General features: G+C 38.1%; 1 protein-coding gene across 4 annotated transcripts; it reads left to right on the top strand.

The window, feature by feature from the left end:
* Window positions 1-4357: 4357 nt before the first annotated feature.
* LOC106155367 (carbonic anhydrase 13-like) lies at window positions 4358-24429 on the top strand. Of its 4 annotated transcripts, none has more exons than XM_087010389.1 (8): window positions 4358-4512; window positions 12700-12826; window positions 18605-18799; window positions 19681-19719; window positions 20701-20819; window positions 21672-21888; window positions 22157-22266; window positions 22826-24429. In XM_087010389.1, the coding sequence occupies exons 2-8, from the start codon at window positions 12796-12798 to the stop codon at window positions 22961-22963; spliced, it is 849 nt and encodes a 282-aa protein (XP_086866515.1). In that variant the 5' UTR covers window positions 4358-4512; window positions 12700-12795; the 3' UTR covers window positions 22964-24429. The 4 variants fall into 4 exon arrangements, with proteins under 4 accessions (XP_086866515.1, XP_086866517.1, XP_086866514.1 ...); XM_087010388.1 differs by lacking the exon at window positions 4358-4512 and adding an exon at window positions 12219-12365; XM_087010390.1 differs by lacking the exon at window positions 4358-4512 and adding an exon at window positions 12368-12487.
* Window positions 24430-24437: the final 8 nt, after the last annotated feature.

Below are 24437 nucleotides of genomic sequence, written 5' to 3'. Positions count from 1 at the left end.
TTCAGATGTCATGCACATTCTTACAGAAATTTGATTGCATTTTCACCATCATTAATAATAGAGGGGTTTTCTGTCATTTTTACAAGATTGGAAATGCTGTTCTAAAAGAAAATATCAATACACCCTATAAATAGGTCACTTTAAGTTAAAGAGAAAAATGCTTCATGCTGTGTACATATTCTGAGCCACGAACTTAAAAATGATAGCATGACTGACAAAGAAAGAAATTAATAGAATGATTATTGATTATCTTAATTCTGTCTGTAATTGTGTTTTACTTTATTTTATTTATTATCATAATCATTTTTTCGTGCTTGCACAATCGTCAAATGCAAACAAAATGAAGAGTGGGGTCTGTTGGCTTCGTTTTCCGAACGGACGAAGGTGTTGCAGTGGTTTCACCACTACTCTTATCGGCCAACTAACTGTCGCCGTCTTTAAAACTGCAATCGACCATATAATCCCTATGTCTTGGGTTGAACTCTCGTGCACTTCATCTCTGTTGGTATTCAAATTCCGTGATCCATAACGATTGGGTCATTTTACTTTAATCATTCATGCCTTTTATTCTTTAATTCAACAAATGAAAGGATACTTGAGTAGACCTATCGTATTTTTTATAGCTCAAAGCATTATCTTCGAAACGGCAAACGTTTTTAACACGGTGACAGCTGGCTACTAATGATTAATGGATAAATAGCCGTTTTATGCACAATAAAGAATTAAGTTTCGTCTATATATATACACAACATGACGCCGAAGTTGTAGGGGTTGGCAATGCAGCCGAGCCACATTGGTCAGAACTTGAACAGTAGGGGCAGTATGTGGGGCGGGGGGGGGGGGGGGGTACTAGTGACGCTATCTCAGAGCTTCATCCACCTGAGACGGTCGTCAGAAAAATTGGATTGTTGCCTTTAAGGACTCGTCTTTGGGTAACTTCGTTATTTTATCGTAATTTGAAGGCATGGTTATGATTTATTTAAAAAATACCTCATGAACCGCAGCAGAGTTGGGTTTTGAATAGAAAAATAAGATAATACTTTGTGTTTTGTTCACTTTATATCCCAGGTGCGCACTATACAACGTTCGTTGTAGCAAGGAGTTATAACAGACTCCTTGGTTGTAGATTAACTACCTAAGATACCGCAAATAGAGACATTGTAATTGATAAGTGGATCTCGGTGTGATGAACGGCACGCATTTGGGAATCGGTTTGCATGTGACGTCGTGCTATATATGTATATATACACACTAGAAAGTTATTGTCAGAAATGAAAATTCCCCTTGGAATTTTACCAATATTGTAAAAAAAAAAAAAAAAAAAAAAAAAAAAAAGACTCGTATAAAAAACACCAAGAGGGATTCAGAATGAGAAAGCAGTCCCATATATACCATTGGTCAGAAAGACGGGGGTAAAAGACCAAAACTTAAAATTCACCGATTTAACAAAATGTTAATCCTCTTCAAGTACCGGGGTAAGTACTTTTTTGCATATAAAGTCCCTGAACTAGGAAGATCAAACCAGCGTCTTAGCTACCCTAGTATACGCTGACCTGACTTTGTTCGCCTAAGAATAGTTTGACAGTGTGAAAAGAGCTATGAATAAAGTTTCTAAAGGTCATTTTTTGCTGGACTATATATCCTGTAGTAGTCTGTTCCGCAGGGTCGTGGGTGGATGGAAGCGGTCTGACCGAACATAGCTGTTTATGATCGACAGTTAGCAAGCTAAGCAGGTAAGGGGGGCTGGGGGGGGGGGGGGTGAGGGTAAGAGGGGGTGACTAAGCCATACTCTTTAAATTTTTTATTCAGTGGCTCGAAATAAACGTCTGCAGTTTATTTCAGAGCGTCTTAACCAAAGAGAAGACCCTATCATGAACACGCAGGATATTGAATACGTATAATCTAGTTAGGTTCATGTCTTGTTGTCTGTTCTTTGAAAAGCGATTTTGTCTGTTCTTTAAAAAGCTATTAAGCTTATATGGTCATAAATCGCGACAAATAAACACACGGCATTTTGAAAACTCAAGTGGAACTAACTTCTAGTACCCCCAGATTTTTGCTCTGTTATTAGCTAAGGGCCTGTCATTCTTTTTTTTTTATGTTGGACCAGTGAAGAGGTCCGTTCTATTTATATCTATTTTCTGTTATCACCATTTTCTTAAAGGGATAATAACTCTTCGTTTTGGACAAAAAATGAATTTTCCTGGAGTAAACAACAATTTTCCCATACTTACCAATGGTTAATGAATCCATTTTTACATTCAAATTTAGTCCCTGTTTTTTTCTAAAAAGTTTGGTTTTTTGTTAAAATCTCTTAAGAGATTATAGCCATCAATGGATGTCACATGGTCTAAAGACCAGCTCAGTTATCAGAATAATAGCTATAACTGCCGTTTTTGTGGTAAAACAGAATATATTTCTTTGAGTTATTCACAATGTTTTTATTGTGAAGTATAGATCTCATACGAAGAGTTATTATCCCTTTAAGAAATTCCCTGTTTTTTGTCAGGAAAAAAAATCCAACAATGTGAAGGTGAAGTATTATCCCTGATGAGTATGCACAGTGACCAAATAAGAGATGCATATTGCCGCTCAATGTATATTTGTTCGTGATATTTGACTTTGGAACTTAGTGCGCACTCCATGACGGCATAAATGTTTTACCCGTCAAAATGCCACGAATGCCCCTTGCAAGTCTTACATCATGTTTTATGTAATATTGCGTCTCGTTTCTCCTCCCGTGTAGCAAACAGCAGCTTGGAAAGTCGTTGAATGCCACTTTATTATATTTAGTACGAAATCCAGACAGATTAATCAACTAATATGTATGCTATGATTCATGCTCGGTGACAGGCAAGTCAACAGGTATAAAGTTCCCCATTTCCCAACCTCTCTCCATTCCAACCCCCCTCCCTCTACATAAAAAAATTTAATAGATAAAATAATGGAAAAAATCCACAATAAACATGCCTTATCTTAACGCTCAATTTCCCTACACCTTTATTCGTTCGTTCGTTTATTCATACATCTCCTGTTACGCTATCACTTGTCTTCGCAGTAAAAACCAGGGTTGTGGCACGCGTGTGCACCTGAATATGTGTAAATGTGTTAAAACTTGCATGTGTCACGGTATACATTGCATTTTCTGCAAGTCAGGGACTTAAGATACTTCGCCAAGGGCCTCTTTCACGAAAAAAAAAAACGTTGGTGAAAAAATCCTCTTTTCTGTGAAATTTCAAACTACTTGTTGGAGAAAGCTGATGAAGTCCGCTAAATGATAAAAGATTATCCATTGCCTATTAGGCCCTACTTGTCGTACGTGCTATTTTTAATCTGGCTCAGTAAAAAAAAGTGGTCTTCTCTAGGGCGTATATTTTGTTGGCTACTCCTCCGGTTGATGAATGAAAGTCACTTGGTACTTGTAATGTGTCGAGTCACTTAGTATTTTTTCGTGTCATATCCTGTATGCGGCCCTTTGGGGAAGGGGGAGGCGCCTTTTTTCAGCATCTGGTCAAGCTTGGTCCCACCCCGGTTTTCGGATGATGCCAGAGAGAGAGAGAGACAGAGATAGAGAGACCAATACTAATTTGTTCAATAATTGGTATTAATATTGTGGTGAGAGGGCGACGCCTGCAATGTCATCAGAATGATTTAATTAGTACATGTATCAACATCACAGGAACTCATTTAGCCGTAGGACAATAATTGAAGGTGATCTTTTAGTCAGTTTGGTGTAGTTTGGTGCAACCCCAACTGTGTACCAGTCTTCAACCCGCACAGAACATTATATAAGCTGTGTGAAACATCGCAAACTGAGGCAGTGTAATCTACTAGTTCAGTCTACTTTATGGAGTAAGCCAAGACCAGTTCAGTTTAAAGTGACTGATGTAATGATATTATGAAGTCTTCACCCACACTAGCAGCTCTGAGCTCTTTTTTTTTTTTTAGTGGTTTCAGGCCTAGCTCTGTATAACACATTACGACATCATAGGGAAAAGAGAACCATATTAACTATATAAATAATGGTGTATAACTTAATTACGTACATGTCAGAGCAATTCTAATCTCCAGCTAACGGTTTCCCACGCTCTCTCTCTCTCTCTCTCTCTCTCTCTCTCGAGCATGTGCGTGGGCACAACCGCATACACACACATCCAAAGCAGTCTGTTCGATTTTATACCGTAATCTATATCCTTAAAAAGTATTATTTCTCATTCGCGGTGATACCAAATCAAGAATCGAAAACTTTCGCGCATGCTAATTTCCCCTTTTTTGTTTCGTGCATTAATCAATCGCATAAGTCTTCACGTACTTTTAAAACAGGTGGCCTGTTTTTACTTGCAAATAACATTCCTGTGTCAAGAGGTAAAAGTGCAAGTTGTATTTTTACGACAGCTATTTAAACCAAGAGACCCAAGGCTGCGGATGTTCGCAAACTGAAAGGAAGTTGCATAGACTCAAACGCTAGGCACAGCGATAACCACGGAAATATAACTTTAACTAGAATAGAAGGTAAGGTTAAATATCGTAAGCGTATCACAGACTCTGGTTAATGTAGACTGTATTCCCTGCATATTTTTCATTTCTCTGCGAACAATTTGAACATTCACTTTAAAGGTTTAATGTCACCCTTGCGTCAATGATAATAGGCGTGTGTTCCCAAGTGTATCTGTTATACCTTGTGTGGCACGTGCTTTTATCGACACCCTGAGTTTCTACGAGCCCGGTGATCGCTTCTACTGTTTGGGCATACTGATAACATTGGTACGCTCCCAAGTTATCTTTGAAACTCGGGTTGCCCTCTGTGAGAATGTTACAAAAGCCTTGGTTTCCAGAACAGTACTTATAGGTTAGCGGCTTTCGGATTCTTTGTGAGGCACAACTTAGCCAACTGAATCTAATTAAGTATGCTAAAATGTAACCCATATTCTCAGACTGAAGCAGACTTGAGTTAAAGCAGATGTCTGACTAAACGCCAAGGTTGTGCAATGTAGGTTAATGCAACGTAGGTCTACCATCATTAAAATGTGTGACAGGACCTGAGTCAGATTCTCTTAATGGCAAGGAATTTGGGGTTTGTAGAGCACTGCAATGTGTAACATAACGAAGAGCTTTCTGATCAGACTCACGTCGGTTTATGCATTCCTTTAGATTACGAGGTTAACTTTAGCGTAGGCCTACCAGGTACGTGTAGCTTTTCATTTTTACGAGCGTAGTCGGTTTTTGATTATTCATACGAGTTAACGGTCCCGAGTCCAAATTTTTATTGCAATAAATCCTACTCTCCGGGGGGTTAGGTCCCCAACAAAAAGCATTCGTTCACCTTGGGACTATGAAAGACCGAAAAGTGGTCTAACCTCCGTTATAAGACGATATAATACAGGTAAAGGTTATTCGTGGCACAGTTCTCTTCAGTCTTAGACTTTCCAATGCTGTAAATAATCTTGGCCACATTTTTCTGTCCTTTTCTTGCAAAAGCTGAGCCAACGCTGTCTAAATTCAGCGTAAACTTACAAGTATATTGAATCAATTTGTGAACATTGAAAGTGAGTACACACGCTTACGCGACGCTTAGGACATGAATGTAATACTTCCGCCCCGTTAGAAAAAAAAAAAAGAAAAAAAGAACAGAAATTCAAGTCTTCTTAAGCTGGAATATTGTACTTGTTTATTTTCTCGTGGTCTAGACACCAGCAGCTGTTGCGGTGCATGGCACGTGGTCAGCAATGTCACGTGCTAAAGAGCCAGTCATCTTCTGGTCATCGTTTTCTAGTCATTCTCTTCACTCTTGTCATATCAATAATATAAAAACTAAATCAACATCTCAGGTGACTGAAAAGGTAGCTACTTTTATTTTCTTTGCTAATAAAAGGTCTGAAACTAAACGTTATATGTTCATGTCTTATCACGAACAAGTATTGAAGAACAATTCTTTTTCTTTCTTTCTTTCTTTAGTATAGGCCTATTGAGTGTCAACATTTTCTTTTTTTTTTAATTAAACAAGGCTGTTTTTATCTTCTGCTCAATACCGTCACACTCCTCTATTATTGATTTTTACGTAAGGTGCAAATGAAGAAAAGTAATGAAACCGTGTAAGGAAGGAAAAGTAATCGGATATGATGTAAGGTATTTTGAATATGAATTTGGATGAAATGATGGTCGCTAAGTACAGGATTCAAGGGGCATCGTTGATACCAATAAATGTGCATATTTTTCACACAAAACTCCCTTCAATGGTTCATTCAAATCAGTCAAAGAAAACAAAACCACGAACCCCGAATTCCCTAGGACGATTCTTGAGCTATCACTGTCTAAGGACACGCGGTCATGTTAATGCCGTCCTTTCACGATTTCATCACTTCAACATTACTTCATGTAGGCCCAGTGGCGGATTTAGAGCGGGAGCAAGGGGTTTCTAACTTCCCCCCTTTCGGTTTCCGAAAAAATCACACTGATATTCTCCATTTTAAATTGGAAATTTGACTAGCTTATATATAGTTCCTAACCGTTCCAAATGGCACCATTTGACCTCCAAAACACCATTATATTTTGGGGTTATTCAGCGGGCCCCGATCCCGGGGGCCGAGGGACGGCTTCGTATCCGAGGCCTGTCATTCCTAAACAGTCGCCCCACCCCCTCCCCTCTTTCAACGAATCCTGGATCCGTCCCTTTGTAGGCCTATATACTAACACGGTCAATTTATTTGGTGACGGTAAACACATTTGTGTGCATACTTTTACTAATGCAGCCTTTAGCGTCGAATCAAAATAAACTTTATTACTCGTTCCTTGTAATGGTAGTTGGTGCTAAATGTTTGGGCACGCTCAGTATTGAATGGCTGTGAAGAGGTTGTTGACTAATGTGCGTTAAATGAGACACTTGGAAAGCGCGACGATGTGATCACCTGATACGCAGCCTTGGACATAACTTCTTCTTGGAGGCCTAGTAGGTGCGTGGTAGCGCATCTTTCATCAGCTGGCATTACGACTTGGGGTTAACGTTAAGATAAGGAACTTGAACTCAGGTATAAGATCCTCTACATTCCAGCTTTCTTAGGTGAGGTAAAACGACTAGGCCCTCCTCCCCGATTTTTCCTACTGGTACCGAAACAGAAGTAGGCCTACAGTGTGTGTGTGTGGAGGGGAGGGGGGCGGGAGGGGGGGGGGGGAGGAGGGAGGTTAGACCCACGTTACATCAATGATCGAGTTGTAATCAACTCCTTGGTTATATATGTACAGTCAAAGTTGGCCTTCGAACGTTTCGAGACTACTTGACACATCGCTAGAAGAAATGTAATATTCACTGTCAAAACCGCTGCAAGAAAAAATTACGTACTTTCCCACTGTAAATGACATTTGCATAAGACGAATAGCACACACAATGTACTATTGAACGGAAACATGTATAGAGACCCACTAATCAGGATCCGCGCTGATAGTGCATTTTTTTTTCTTTTTTAACCAATCAAATTATTTCACGTAATTTGCTGCTGGGACGCAACAAACTTAGGCATGGCGTGCAGACGAACTGATGATCCTGTGAAAATGTGTGATGGAAAAATTGTGCGAATACCTTTAGCACCAATTTACCGCAATAATACTTCCTGTGTAATTCATCATGCTTGTCATCCTTACATTTCAAAGTTGGCACATTTATTTTTCTAACGTTGGCAAAATTTTCGTAAGCACCCAAAGGAAGCCTATACAAAATATTGGCAAATGACCAAGTTTTCTTCTTTTTTTCTTTTTTAAATTAATAATGTTAAGCCTACGAAGTGTGACACACAGTCTGTATAATGTATATAGATATCATAAAAATAAAATACTCAGCAGCCTCATAAGGCAGGCCATTTTATAGCCTGATTGATTATATTATCATTGTGGCTGGAAATTAAGATAGTGAATGGAAGTAATTCCACACGTCTGAATTCGCAGGTTGGATTATTGAAAAATGCCATAATCTCCTCTCCTACAATGTATCAGATTGGAGCCAGAAAGTGGATGGATGATAAACGACAAAGTTAAGCAGGTTGTAGACGCTCTTTGCCTTCTAGTGCTCTGATAGGCCTACCAGAAGAGTGCCGCAAGCTCGGTTCGTTTTTCTTTCTTTCTTTTTTTTTCCCTTTAAGCCGCAAGTCGCGAGACTAACGAACGCGTACAATTTTACAATCTCAGTCATAATTCGCGTCCATGCAATGCATATCCGCTTCATTTTCAATGCAAATGTCCATAGCTAATGGGACAAGCAAAGGGTGAAACTGAAGGAGCTTGTCCATTTGGACTTCAAAAACTCGGTAGGCCTACGTCTCTTGAAGTAAAAGTAGGCCTAATACCAGTGTGACAGGAAGGGAAGTCCTCTAGGAGCCATAGTCCGTTCCCCTTTGTACAGGTGGCATTCGTCCCATATAGGCCTACTATCTCATTGCCATGAGATACATTTCTCCGTATAGTCCATTCCCTAGTTCATCTTTACCATGTTGAAACGCTCGTGTTTCCCACATTGTTACAAACAGCAAAATTGTGCAGTCTGTGTTATTGAATACATAGAATATTTCTTTTCATTTTATGTGGGTTGAAATTAGGGCGGTTGAATTAATAAATGCAAAGGAACACTGCTAATTAAAGAGTTTTTTATGGCACAAACTTTTGTTTGCATAAATTTAAGATCTAATAAACGGATATATTAGATCTTAGCATAAATTGATTCTTGCAGCAACGTGCGGGAAAACAAAAACGTCGCATGCACACTAAAAGTTCGTTGTCACCGAGTTAGTGTCACGACGTGTGACAGGGGCAAGTATTTTGGTGATGGCGCTACGGTAGTCTTTAGGCCCAATGAAAAACACCAGTGGACAAAAAAGTAGTAAAAGCGTGAGTCGCATTTAGGCTGTCCTTCATCAATCAAACGTGTTTTAAACACGCGTTAGTTTCAAATCATTTGCTTGACTAATTTCTCATCACTCTACCAAACATTCAAAAAGCTTAACCAGGCCTAGCGAAATAGATAAACAAAAGCAAGGACGTTAACACTTCCCAAGGGCAGTGGTTGTCTACAATTTCAATTTGAACGTGCTGGTACCAATTTGCTTTCTTTTGGGCACAGTTTTTTTCTTCTGCTCGGTGAGGTATGACTCGTGACGTGGCTCGTGACCTGATTCGTGACGCGGCTCGATCGTTTCGTGACCAGTTCATTGCACTCAAGAGCCACTCATACTGTTCTCAAAAGGTTCTTTTTTTACACCAGCAGTAAGCAGACCCATGGCTGTGGCTGTTCATTCACGGCCACCTGCAGACCGTAAGCACGGCATTTTACAGTTGTAACTGACCACAATCCACGTGGTACAATGTATAGCACCAGATTTGATGGACCAGAAGTACCGGGGTTTTGTGTGTGTGTGTGTGTGTGTGTGTGGGGGAGGGGGGTTAATTCGTTTTTCAATCAGGTTTTCAAAATGTTCAACCAATAACTACGCCATTGTGATTTTTAAGGTTCAAATCACGTAACGACTAAAGTGTGATTTTGAAAAAAAAAAAAACTTCGTTATACAGGAGGTGACATGGCAGAGAAACAGACTGACCAATCAATCAATTAATATTTAGTATGTCAGTGACCTCTGAGTGATTGATGATCTATTATAACTGGTTAGATAAAAACAGCAAAAATTCTATTAAATCGACCAAAACTTGAAACTGTGCAGTGTGTTGTATATTTTTTTCAATTTCACTAAGGGTGGTTGCAGTGACACAATAACCTACAAATGATGACAAAACTGGTAAACAAGGCGCTTCCCCTGCTTCTCCTGTGGTTCAGCAAAACACAGCATTCGATCGGTCTAGATCCTCACGTCAAAATATCGGGTAAGACTTCCTGCTCTGCTTGGATACCTTGTTTTTGGTTTTGTAATCCGACATTTTCTTCTTTTAGCTATTAACTTCCTATCTTGCCCCCAATATAACATAAACAAACGTTGACAAACAAGCAAACAAGCAAGTTTGCTTTAAAAGAAAGTAAGTCAAATTTTGAAATTACATAATCTCCATATGGGATTTTTAAAAATTAGCATTTTTGATTTTAAATTAAATAAGGCATGCCGTTTCTTTGGAGGGGAGTTTACTGCACATAAGTTATAATGCAATACAAAATAAATTTATAAATTATGATTTTAAAGGAGTAAGTTAATTGTAAAATATAATTTTTCTTAGGTCGTATTTATTTTGGATAAGGTACATTTACATGTACCAAAATGATGAGCTGAATAAAGAAAGGATACAGTTTGATACGCCTTCGCTTCAAGCACTGCCGGATTAGTCTTATATATAAATATATATCACGGTGATAAAACAAAAGCAGGTCAAACGCCACGCTGTCTGACGCACTATCTTTAGCCGACACATTGTGAACTTATGTGCTTTGCCTTTAACTTGATCCCAAGTATAGTTCGCCAAACTACTGTGGATTGCGTTACCTCCAAATGCGGCTGACGGTGTCAGCAACGTCGATAAGGGCGCTTGCACTCAGCGTCAGGCATGTGCCACTAGACGATTCACGAATTTCCGTATCGGGTAGTGAACGTTTCGTGCCGTATGCTTATAGCCCGTTATTGGTGCTGTGTTTTTAATTTTTCTAGTGTTTAAGAGCATGCAAGGATAATAAGAAAACGATAAGCAAATAATAATAATAAGATAAATAAATAAATACAACCCGCACCCATCAAAACAATTCCAATAACAACCAATAATACTACAACAACGAGATGACAGACTCTTATAGCAGAGTCTGACAGAATACGAAACATTTCATTTAACTTTGTTTATTTTGTTCCGAGTGAACCCAGTGTTCTACTGAATATGTGTATAATGTATTATATGTATGAGGTTATATGAAACCCGCATGACAGTTCATCACGCTTAATATGAATGTCTTTTTTTTTAGAACGAGTCACTTCTGTTAAAGATTTTACACAGTTTTATTATGTGGTAATATGACGTAGCTTGTCTGTTATGTATAAATTATATCCCAGTAAATATATTTGGCACCACACGCCCTTATTCTGTTGAAAGAAAGTTCACCTTGCATTGATGCTTTGAATACCTTGGTTCGGTAATTTCGTCTAGCTTCTCTGCTGACTTGATCATTCAAATGCTTTTTTTTTCAGTGTTTTTACGCTAAGATCTAATAAACAGTTTATTAGATCTTAGTTTTACGTAAGACCCAATGAAGCTAATTAGACACTTATTTTGCTCAAGGAAAGAATAAACAGATGGTGTGAAACCATCAGAAAAACGAATATAAATTAAACGAGGTATGGATAAGCACGATCAGTATATTACACCTTATCGGCACTGAAACGTTTTACAAGATGTATCATACATAGACCTATATAAATTTATTCGACTGTCCTAAAATGTCCAGCAAACACACACATGTTATCATCGATAACCGCCACAAAGATAGCAGTGGTACACTAAAACTCACCGCCACACGTAATCTGCATTCAATAATACTGATACATACTAAGTATTTATAATACTAATGGCTTTTTCCTGCACGGTTTTCACTTTCTTTTACATGTACTACCCAGCCTGTACGATAATTTAATCTTTTCTCGGCAATTAAGAGAGACAATCGGTACTAGGTTATCTACATTGAGTTAGGCCTCTCCTGCACAAGTTGTTATTTAAGATTTTTCTTCTTACTCTTTTTCATTGTCGGCGTTAGCATCAGTTATACTGTAGAAATGATGTGACCTGAGCATCAGCCCATTAGAATACATTTGCCTACTATAACAAGGTGGTGTGTGTTAATATTCATATATTTAACAAATTAGAAGCCAATGCAAAAATATTACACGCGTTTTAATTCAGACGAACGCAGAGCATGCATACCTTTTACTGGATTAGAACATGATCTATTTTTGTGTATTCCTGATTTTTTGAAAATGCAGATAAGTTATTCTCTATTCAAAATTTATGCCATTGTTGTCATATTATTAATATTATTACTACTATTTTTATGCATACTAATCAATTAGTATGCATAATTTTTATGCATACTAATCAATTCATTTTGCTGAAAGTCAGCAGTAAGCAAAACTGGAGCGATCATAGCTGATCCTGATATGAGTTCAGGGTTTTTCTTATAAATAATAGAGACTCGGTTGCCTAGTTACCACCTTCTTTCCCTCAAATGAGCCCAGTAGCAGTGCGTGTTCTCTCAACCAATGAACTTCCAGCGATCGGCTCAGGTTGCCAGAGCCTGGTAAATCATGGGGTTATAAACTCACGAGAGCTCGCTCTCTCGGCACACGTGATTACTTCGATAACTTGGGAGCCAACCGCTAGTCGAAGAGCGCTGCACTCAACAGGTATCAGGGCTTATTCACAAATCATTTATTGTCCATCGATCGTCAAGCTTTTTTTTTTTCATCTTACCGGTGTCAAGGCCAGTTTTCACGAAGTTGAAGAAGAGGATTCTGTTAATATTTGAGTATCTATCAAGTTCGACTTTATCGATCGGAGCAGTGTGCTGTAGAGTTTACTGATTGAATCCGCCGGCTAGCAGTTATCATTGTATTAGCAGTTGCAATGCAAAATATTGTGACGATTGTCTATTTATGCATCGTACTAATGCCCAAGAAATCAATTTTTCGGCCTCTACAGCATCTTTACAATGTTGATGTGCGTTGTTTGGTATTTTAGGCGAAGCGGTTATTGAACACGCATACGGAAACTGAAGGCCGAGGTAATTCAGTCGACAAGCAGCTGACACATTTTGATCGACAACAAGAAGAAGAGATGACGTCCTGGGGTTACGGAAAAAATAACGGTGAGTGGACCACTTTTACACACTGTTACCAGATTACTGTTCACATTCACAGGCAGTTGCTCCATACAAAGCTTAGCTTATATATGGTCTTTGCCGTTCTGATCACTGATAGCAGGTTGACAGCAATATTTATCAGAGACCTTTTAGAAGGGGTCACGATAAGACATGTAAGGTAACATTTGACACACAGTCTGGTTTTGACATTGACTTCGACCCCTGAATGTACGTAGAAGCTATATGCTGATGAACGGTGATTTCTGACCGTTCCTAAACTGCCCACCTCTGTCTTTTCTTTCTGCCAACCCTCTCTCTCTATATATACTTCAGTGCCGTGCTGTAGCCGTTTCTATTTTTGAATCTCCCTCCCTCTCTCTCCCTCTCTCTCTCTCGACTCTCTCTCTCTCTCTCTCTCTCTCTCATATATGTACTGACAACAAACCTAAAGAACGTCATGTTGATAATTTCCATATAATACTGCTCACCACATCTGTTTATATGATTATGATGACGACAAACAGTAGTGTAAACCGGGTAACGTGTCTGTTAAGTTCACATCACGAAATAGTACAGGACTCGCGTACTTCTGGTTATTGATTTTTAACAAATGATACAAAGACCGGTGGATGAGCCTGACCTAGTTTTAACGGTTAACAAGATCTATTCCGCTTCACGATTTGATCAGAATTCAGTACGGACATCAGTTCAGATCAGCTCAGGTCTTCGTCTACTTTTTTTCTTCGCTGATTTAGATATTCGGTATGTCATATATGCATAGTCAGATACATTGAAAGATGCAGTCACCTGGTTCCCCTCTGTGTAGTTCTATTTGAAACTCTCAAAAGGAAAGCTGCGCGTTTTAGAATTATAATATTGACCGTCCTTATTGCCTTTTATAAATGATTGATATTCTGCGTGTAATAATTACAAAAGAGTAAATAATAATAATACTAATAATTTGTTTAAAAACCTAGCTCCTCATCGCTGTGTTCAAAGTATTACATAGTGTAGGCCTACCATTTATCAATAACACGTTCTAATATTTCAATATATTCAAACTAATGTTACGTATTACATTAAGCGTTTATACCCCAGACATTTGAATACTGACGCTTTTCCTCTGCTCATAATGTAATATTAATGGGTGCTAATCGATCCATCCGTGCTAAGCCGAGTTAATATCGTCAGTTTAGTGATAAAATGTTAGATAATAGATGGTATGGGTGTTTTCCCAAAAGATAAGGAGGAGGACTGATTAAAACGGAAGCAAATTTCCCCGTTGTTAGGAGTCTCGAACATGCCTTACGACAAGTGCGTTTCACAGTCCGATATAAATGAAAACAAATGCATTATTTATTTATTTATTTATTTATTTATTTATTTATTTATTTATTCTTTGGGGGTGTTCGGTTCAATAATGACGCTATTCATGTTATGACAGGCTTTATTCACCTTGTAGAGGTTGGCTACGGTTTTGCAAAAATGTGAATGGAAAAACTTTTGAAAACTTGCAAATAATTAAACTGTTTTAAAAATACTTTTGGAGAATTTGTCAGAAATGTTCATTTAGATAAGCGCATCAATAATTTTGACTTATTTTTTCCATCGCGGAGGCTGATTTGTCCCTACGGCTCAGTAAAGAAAATTCCCAAATGGCATTTAAAATTTAATTTCCAAGACTGTTCAAGCACAAGCATATCGGTAAACAATTACGCACCTGGGATTGCACGTGATCCTGCACACCATTGCACACCCCCCAAACCATGACTAATATCTGCCACGGTAAATAACATACAGTAACAAATCCGCATATGTTTTTTACAATAGGCAAATATCAATGGGTATTTAATATCGCATATTTTGTCGCTGAAAAGATATCAAATTTGCTGGGCCTCCCCTTAATTTGTCACCCGCGAGATAACCAGTAATGCACGGAGGACATATCCTGCACCCTTCCCCTGTGAATACTCTTAAAACGAAGCAAGTGGCTTACGGGTGACTTCGTTGAGACACAGGTGTGGAAGGTGGATTTGACCTTGACTGGTCGGTGGGCGGTGGTCAGTAGGAAGACCAGGCATAGGTACAATAAATTTTATGTCTCCTCCATCCCAGTGTACCACAAACTTTCACAGTTCCATTCATAACAAGAAAGAAGGCAACGGAGAATATCGATTGTTCGAGATTTGGCCAAACAAGGCCGCTTTCATTGTATAACCCCACCATCCAAATTATTTTAACAATAATAACAATATATCAAATTGTCGCCTGTATTAAATGCTATGGCCTTAGGGATAAAAAAAATATATATCAAATATTCAGTAAGACTCATCATCCTAAAAATTATGATGTGATGAGTCTTTTCTATTCCGCAGCGTCGGATCTAGCCCCAGTCTTAAGATTATGCAAAAAAAAAAAAAAAAAAAAAAAAAAAAAAAAAAAAAAAAAAAAATGCGAACCTCACGGCTCAAGTCTGCACAGTTAGTGCATGAAAACACCGGGTAATAAACCGTTACAGTGACATTATTATATCATTTTACAGTTACAACAAAAATTGCTCTCACAGACCATGTAGTTATCTTGACAAATATAGACATTTTTACTGATTATAGTCATTTTGTCTTTTGTTGTAAAGTTAGGTTTTCGTTCTGTTTACTTCACATCTGTCGTAATTGAGTTCTGAATATTGTTATGTGCAGTGACAGAACCACAGCTCATCTACGGTAATTGTATAATGCTTTATAATGACAGGCTAAATGTATCTCTTCAGTTTCAAAGCTATATGTAACAAAACAGAGAAATGGCAGACAGCATCGCCCTTCAAAGTCAAGTTCAAACAAAGATGTAACGATTCTATTGATGTAATATTGGGCGACACACGGAACTTCGCTGTTTGACGGTAGGACTTGCTCATTTTCTATAGATTACGGTTGTCAGGAGATGTGAAGTTATGTCAGAGGCTGACACGGTGCTGGCCTGAAAATTTTAGTCTCCAGGCGTAGAAAAGATTATTCTACAATGTTAATGTCATGGGGTTTGACATTGTGATCGAAAGGGAAAGTGCGAGAAAGGAATTTCCAAATGATGTAACTTTGAATTTTACTTTCGCGACGAAAAACGTTCTAGCAGATGTGAAATGCCAAAATGCACAGAAAAAGTGTAACATGAAAAGTGTTAAGTTTTTTTCCGACAGGAAGGTTTAAAAAATCGAGAAATACAAGCGAATTAAGAAAAAGAAACAGCCCCTTAGTTGTGTATTCGGGCAGCGTTTTTGGACTGCAACCAAACCACGTCTGTCTCGGCTACGACGAGCTTGTCCATATCAGGGCACGGAAAATGAGTATTACCAGAACGGCTCAGTTGGCGCTACTTTGGCTATCGTATACGAATGTTTTTTCTTCTATATAGCAGGATTTTAGGCAAGTGGTGTTATATTCACTTTCATCAACTGGGAGCTATTGCGTTAATTTTCACCTTTAAGTCCCGTGCACTTGTTTACCACCCGCACTTTTCAGTGAGTTGATTATATTCGATACGGGTTTAGCTATGATAAATTGCATTCGCTTTACGCCAATTTGAACGTGCCTTTTTTTCTTTAGTTCATTTTTTACATGAGAAATTCCGATTTAGCTGTAAATCTGCACCTTTCATCTTTGACCCCAAAAGTTCTGGTTTTCGTATTAAGTTTAGCGGGCTACGTGTACAAGATACTGCAACTGCAAAGGGGAATTGTTTTCTTTTTAATCAATTTTTTATCATTTTCTTTTTACGTTGCCGGGGGTTGTTCTTGGATGACAGTTGGTAAGGAATACTACACTAATTATTTACGTTTCTCATGTATATAATTACAAGTAACATCTGGAAGATATCTACTGTTTCATTTATTCCATACACCTTGCATATCAATTCTTATTTTTGGTCTTACTCATTATATTTTCCTGTGAATTGAAATGTATCAAGTCCTAGTTAATGTACTTTTTAAGAAAGGTATCAAAAACAAACCCCGTCTCCCGTGGCGGTAAACTAAACCAGATCCATATCGTCTGCTAGCTTGACCTGAACAACGAAATGTCAGGTCATTTTTTTAACGCGTCGACCTTTGACCGTGAAACGATTCATTTCGGGGCACCTTTAAGGCACGTGTTTGTAGGGAAAGATCACCCTGCGCGTCCCTAAACATGGCATCACCACTGTACATCTCGCCACGCGCTTCTTGTAACCTTTGAATGTCTTGAAACTGAGGGTGTGGAAATCTCATACTTCGTCTGATTTAAAGAACACCTGGGCGTTCACAAAGAAAACGAACAGCAACAGACGACCTGACGATTACTGTTTCTTTCTCTTAGGATAGCACATTTCACGTCTGTTAAAGCGCGTTCTCCAGTCACGCTTTTGACGATGATCTTACCAGTATGAGCATAGCAGTGGAAATATGTTTCGCATAGAGGGGGAATGTGTGTGTGTGTGTGTGTGTGTGTGTGTGTGTGTTGGTGTGGGGGGGGGGGGAGGGGGGAGGTGAAGCTGCTTGTTCTAATGTGTTTCGCCATGCTATAAGCGATGTAGAAAACTTGAAAACTTGAATGCATGCTTAGTGAATTTCATCATTTCAGAGTCAAAAGCAAAAAAAAAAAAAAAAAAAAAAAGAAAAATAGAGCGATAAAAGAAAAGAGTAAAAGGAAAAATGTCACCGACCTGTCATCACTTATACCCCCTTAACACTGGACGGCGTCCTTTCTGCGACCATGAAATTTGGCATCGGTCTGGTCTTAATAAGGAGGCACGAGCATTGATTTTGTATCGGAATGAATGCTCAATGATCGACCAGTTGTCCAGGGCCGTAGCTTGAGCGAAATGCCAGGGGGGGCAGTAAGCGGACACGAGGGGGCGAAGCCCCCGAGGGGGGAGGGGGTGTCCCCCTCCCACGGTGTGGAAAATTTTTAAAAACTGTATGAATCATACTGCATTCTGGTGCATTTTAACTGTTATTTATTGGTCAATCAGAAGTCAGAAATTGTGGGTTCATTTTGCCACAAGTACAGTCATTTTTTCAACACAACACGCCAATTGGCCTGGGGGATAGCTCCCTCAGGGAGGGTGAGCTTTTTGGCATGAACTGAGTTGTCTAAAAACAGTACACCTTTGTAAACAGATTGTTGAATGATTGTCTAGTGGCCATGAGTGCCTTTTCTCACAGAATTAATACCAACTTTGCAATTATTTTTTTTTACCTTTGCGATTATTTTTTTTTTGCACCCCAATTTCCAGGGGGGGGGGGGGGCAGCTGCCCCCCTGCCCCCCCGGAGGCTACGGCCCTGGTTGTCGGCACGTAAAGTATTATAATTTTTTAACTCTCAAATGGTGCCGTACTGCTGGACGCAGAAAGGACGCCGTCCAGTGTAAAGGGGGCTTTAGAGCAGTTCTGTCACGCCTAGCGTTATTTCCTACCAGAAGTAGTTGATATGTTACTTCTCAGTCATCATAAAAATTAAAGTTGTAATGTATGGAAATTAGTGTTGACTGTGTGCACATCGCGATACTTTAAATAGTAAGAGGGGATTTTATGTATAGTTTGCATCAATTATAGGTGAAACGTGTATTTTTTTGTTTGTGATATTTCTTAAGTCACTGTGCTAACTGCTATATTATCTTATTTCTATTCAGTATCGAGATTCGTAAGTGCTCCCCCTTATTTCACGTCACCTTACAATTGAATGCATTTACTATTATATTATCAATATTCTTGTATATACACAACTATCTTTCTCAAAGATATGTCATTTACAGGACCCGCAACCTGGGGCCAATCTTTCCAGCACGCTGCGGGAGATTGCCAGTCGCCGATAGACCTCAAAGACACTGTAGTTGACAGCGAGCTGGCGGCACGCCCTCTAGTGTTCAACTACCCCACCGCCAGGTGCACAAACATCTCGAACACCGGGTATTCCTTTAAGGTGGACATCGACCAAGACGGAGACAACAGTATGTTGAAGCGTTTTTAAAGTGCATTTATTTCCCTTTGTTCTATATGGTCTGCATGTCTGCCAGATTGGCTGTTTTGTTTGATCTGCGTTTATTTTATGTTCGTTATTTTACAAGTAATATATTTTATATGTATCACTCTTATAAATGGGATTGGTGTTTTTTGACAAAATGACACAAGTTTATAACTTGATATATATATATATATATATATATATATATATATATATATATATATATATATATCTGCTGGGTTTTGTTTAGTACACGTCACAAAACAAACTCCCCTTCTCTACTGTGTCGATTTCGATGCTGGAGACTCAAATCGAAGATTTCGCAAGGAGAGTCTTGTCTTGAATTCCGAACAGTGTGCATACATAGATTTTTTCGCCCTAAAACTTGTGTCTTTTTGGATAAAACATTTAATCTTTTCTTTTCATTTTAATGTGCAAATGTATTATTGCATGATTGAATTTGTATAATCAGCGATGATTATGCTAAAGCTTTTTTTCATCATCTTGTAATTTATGATTAACCTACATATTGTAATTTTTCTTGCTTAGCCTGCGTGTCTTTAGTATTTGATTCTACCTTTATTCTATGATTTCGTATGTGCGTTGACACATTGACAAAGGTTAACCAGTTTACATGCTCTCATTGGCTAGGGAGGAGTTTTTCAAAACTGTCACCCAGCAGCAGTCCTCTTAAAGTTTAACTGTGTGAATCGGGCGTTTCACGCGATCCATTCAGGTGGCATTGTGCTGGGTTGGTGACTTCATGAAACTGGTTGAGCGATGGTTTTGGCTTTGTCGTTGTGAATACATCATTGTTGTTGTATGCTGTGCTTTAAGCTTGGAATGATTTGTTTCCATTTCTGCTAGCTCCTTATATAGTGGACAACCAGAAGGCTAGGACCAACAGTAAGCCGTTTATATTTGTTGTCTTGATTTGTATTTTGCATTGGTTTATCAATGAATGTTTAGCGCGCCCAGTTGCACGCTTACGCATGATTTTTGTTGTAGTTTGTATGGATTTTAAATTGCCTGATAATAATTGTGTTAGCGATTTTATCTTTGAATTTTTTTAAAGTATTTTTTTCACAAAAATTGCACAGTTCGTGTGTTTATGTTTATCACGTTAATTGCATACTAAATGTTTCATATTCACATATAATATCTAACATCTTGCAGGGTAATTTGACGTTTATCTACTAACGTCTGCTAACCATCATCATTCGATACAACAAAACAATTTTCAACATTATAACATGTAATTCAGACGGGTACTTAATCAATATTTAACAGAGAATAACTGGTTTATTAAAAAAAGACCTTTCACCATTCTCCTCATGGTGTTAGGTGTGGTATTTTCACCCAGTACCTTTAAATAACTTTTCTTCTATGTAATTACCATGCCTAACCAAGCAAGAAATGGCAAACATTTACCCTAGCGATATCCTTGAATCGTGTGCCTTGTTAACCTCTAACTCTTCAGAATCATGGATCTGGAATCTCTGAATTTCGGAGATGTTTTGTCTGGTTCAGTGGGGCACCACCTTAGCTTCAAATAACGAAAAGACAAGACAAAACTAGAGGCGAACTCTTGGTACCATCAGCATCTATTCCATTGTACTTCCCAACCTGCCTCTATTTATTTATTTTACGATATTATGATTCATTTAGACTAGCATATAAGTTCAAAAAAGGTTATCTTGTTCGTAATACTTCTGATTTAGTTTAAAAAAAATCCATATATATGAAAAGAATGAAAACAGTTTTATGAAACAGATGCCTATCTATTTCTTACATGTATGTTTCCAATTCTTTTTTAAAATGTCAGCATGAACACCGTTTCAACATACAAGTTTCCGTCATTTAGTCACGTATGTTGTGTTTCACCAGGTCTGTCAGGCGGACCTCTCACCAGCCACTTCAAGCCGATCCAATTTCACTTTCACTGGGGCAAAGAGGACGACAGGGGCTCAGAGCACACGGTGGAAGGGCAGAATTACTCCGCAGAGGTACGCACGCGGTGCACGTGGTTATGGTTCGAGAATCGTCGTACAATTTCGTGTGCCTTTGTGAGCTTGCATCTTATATGTGATTTCACTGCACTTATTTTAATTTTACATATGGATACTTTTATTAAGTGAACAATGTTTGTTCTGGTGTAAGAAGGTTGGAAAAAGAAATAATTGTCACACTGCCAGCTTACAATATCGTTATTGTGAAATGTTAAGATAACCACATAAGGTGAAATGTAATGGATTTTTGTGAGGTGCTACAGAGGAGGATGTAAAGTAAAAATGTTGGGACTTTAAAACGGTGTTAAATATGACACATTGTGTGCAAACAGTTTATATAAGGATATGCAGAGTAAAGCATTTTATGTAATTTAGCCTTGTAGGCCTCCTGTCTGCCTAGGTCAAGCGTCTGGGAAATTCTGTTCAATGACTAAGAGTTGAGCACAGCTGGCAAATATTTGATGATTGTAAGGAATTAACATGAGAAGTACAAATTTCGATAAACACATGTTTATCACGTTACCCCCTACTTGCAAAAGTATACCCGCTGACGGTTCAAATCTCACTGGCTGACAGATATTTCGACTCTTTGCGTATTAACAAGAAACAAACAAACTAAAAATTTCGACAGACATTTTTTAAAAATATATAACCGTGCGTATTTGGTGTTGGCAATCCAGTTTGCCAAAAAGAAAATTATTTGTAAACAGATAAAGATGCATGTTTTTCACAGACATAGGAGACATCGACATTGGATCCTAACACGGGCAGACAAAGACCATATACTCGGTTATTTCAACACATAACACACACAGATTGAATTTACTATCTATATATAATTCTTTCTAGCTCCACATTGTTCACTGGACCAAGGATAAAGGGGCCTCATTCTCCGAGGCAGCCTCGGCTCAGGGTGGTCTGGCCGTTCTAGGGATGCTGATTAAGGTCGGCCAGGAACACTCGGAGCTTCAGAAGTCTCTTAGGTACTGCAGTGAGATCAAATATGCCGGGGATGAGAAGAAGTTAGCTGATAACGACAATATGCAGCTGACGGCCTTGCTGCCAAGTGGGTTTTTGCGACGTTATGTCTTTTGTGACGTAATAACACAATGGTGACGTACTTACACGTGATAAAACTATCGAATATGTGCCACCTCTCTTTTAAATTAAAATTTATAAAATTGATATTCATGAGTAATTACCACAGATAATATGAGATTTTTAAAGTCCCCTTTTTCTGTCGACAAATAGTTTCAATCAACCAGACCCTTGCAAGAGGATCACATTAATCAATATGTCCTTTATAATGGTTTGTCTGATCTTATTTTATTTAGAGAATACCACTGCCTATTGGACATATAGTGGGTCCCTTACAACACCACCATGCTATGAATCCGTGAATTGGATTGTATTCAAAGAGCCAATTGAAATGTCGCGAGCACAGGTATCCTAAACTTCTTTCGTAATCATGCAAAAGTAGTGCCCTTAGACATTTACATAAGTCTTTTCAGTATTATGTACTAGAAGTTTTACAAAATCAGTCAGTATAAAGGCGCCAGTATCTGCACCGGCTAATACAGTCCATGTCATATATATATATATATTTATATATATATATATATATTTATATATATATATATATATATATATATCGGTATATTATAGGCACCAAATGCAAATATCAAATGCTTAAGATTACTATCCGTACGCCTACAAATATAATTTTACCTTACGAAATATGTTTTATTTGTAATGGTGGAAATTACAACTATACATGTATCTATAAAATATAAGAAATTGGAATACTTTACGCCTGCTTATTTTTAGATGAATATTTGTAGATTCATACGAAGAAAGCTAAATTTACTTTAATTTCATGCGCCTTAATGGATATGCCATCAAAAAGATGATCAAAAGAAAATAACAAAACAAAATGGTAGAGAATAAGTACAACAACGTAAGAAATGTTCTTCTTTCATGTCTCTTTTTAACTCTCTTCCTAGCTGGATGCACTGCGCGATCTCCGCAGCCACAAGGCTGGTACCTGTCCCAGTGAAGACGACGAGTTTTGTGGCCACGTGGTCGACAACTACAGGCCTCCACAGCCACTGAAGGGACGCGTCTTAAAATGTTGTCAGTAACAGAGAGAATAGACAACGCTGTGATATTGTTGAACGCACAGATTATAACGCATTATACATCATTGTTCAAGATTGATAAACTCGTGTATTCAAGAGGATTCGTTTTCCAATGATGGATTAATATTTGCTTCCGCTTTTCAGAATGGAAAAAGAGTAGTCTTTATAATACCAGTGAACATGACGTTGCTTTGTTTGACCAGTCACCTCCATGGAGACGTGGTTCATTCCAAAGGTTTTTTTCTTTGTATGTCATTTCTTTCTCTGTATAATAAGACTTGTTCTACTCCTGGTTTTCTATAAAAAAGGCACACCTCATGTCGTCTAAGATGTCTTGAACACTTTGATAAGATGTGGACAAAACTGTTAGTGTCTAGAAGAAATGTTACGAAGAAAAGAATTCTGTGGGACGATCGACCAGTTTAAGCTCCTTGTGAGGAACTGATGGCAACTAGCTCCCCCTATAGTTAGTATTATTCACAAAAACGCATGATTGGGTAAGCCAATTCGGTTCCGTGCTTTGTTTAATTTGTGTTCTCTTGAGGTAATGTATTTGATACATTTTCATCAAGGCAATAGTTGTAAGTAGAGACTAGTCTTTGGAATCCTTAGCCATCATGCCCCGAGTCAAAATTGTTTCTTGAAGACCTTGAGGAGACATATAAGTAAAATCCACTTTGATGTTTGAAACCACCTTTCGTAAGAGTAAAAATAACAGAAACGACACACTTTTGCATGAGAAATTGACACTAAGTGCAGTATCCCACAATATATAATTTTTACTTGGTGGCCAGTTCAAACTTTTCTGCATTGCGTTGCTCGTATGAAGTCTGTGTATTGATTGCGAAACTAGTCTTAGCGACACAGAATAGCACGAATCAAAACGAGCAAGCCCCGTAGCTAGTCCCACTTATTGCAGAAGTGCATAAATCAAAATGTCAATGGGGGTTGCAGAGTTAGCACCGGTAGTTATTGAAATAGAATTGTGCTTTTGTATATAATAATCCCAGTCATTGCAGAATAGCAGAAATCTAAATGTGAAGAACATAGCAATATTTCATCTAATATTGTATTAGCATTTTATGTTATGTTTATTATACGTGACATTTCAAGATGGTTGAGGAGGGGGGGGAGGGAGGGTATTTACAGCAATAATTAAACACACGATTTAACATAATATACTGCAGTATCGCACGGAACTGGTGATGGTCTTTTAACGATCTTCATAATGTTGATTTGTTACTTAAAGATTGTTTAACAACTGTGAGCATTACGTTTTTTGAAACGCAATATCATGTGTTATATCAATTTTTGTCTATTAAAACAATGTTTTGTTACGTTGAAAATGCAAATAAGAAGATAAGTGCCTTTGAAATCAAGTCAAGTTACTGTTGTTGCTTTGTTTGAATAGGTAATCTTTTTTTATAATGTATTACTCCTGTTGTTATAAAATAAAGGATACATCTTAATACTCTTT

Source organism: Lingula anatina, chromosome 4, assembly GCF_051362555.1.
Source record: "Lingula anatina isolate TDL-2025a chromosome 4, LinAna3.0, whole genome shotgun sequence".
Classification (NCBI taxonomy): Eukaryota; Metazoa; Brachiopoda; class Lingulata; order Lingulida; family Lingulidae; genus Lingula; species Lingula anatina.
The sequence above is the reverse complement of the archived record's forward strand: the minus strand, read 5'-3'. Positions and strand labels throughout refer to the sequence as shown.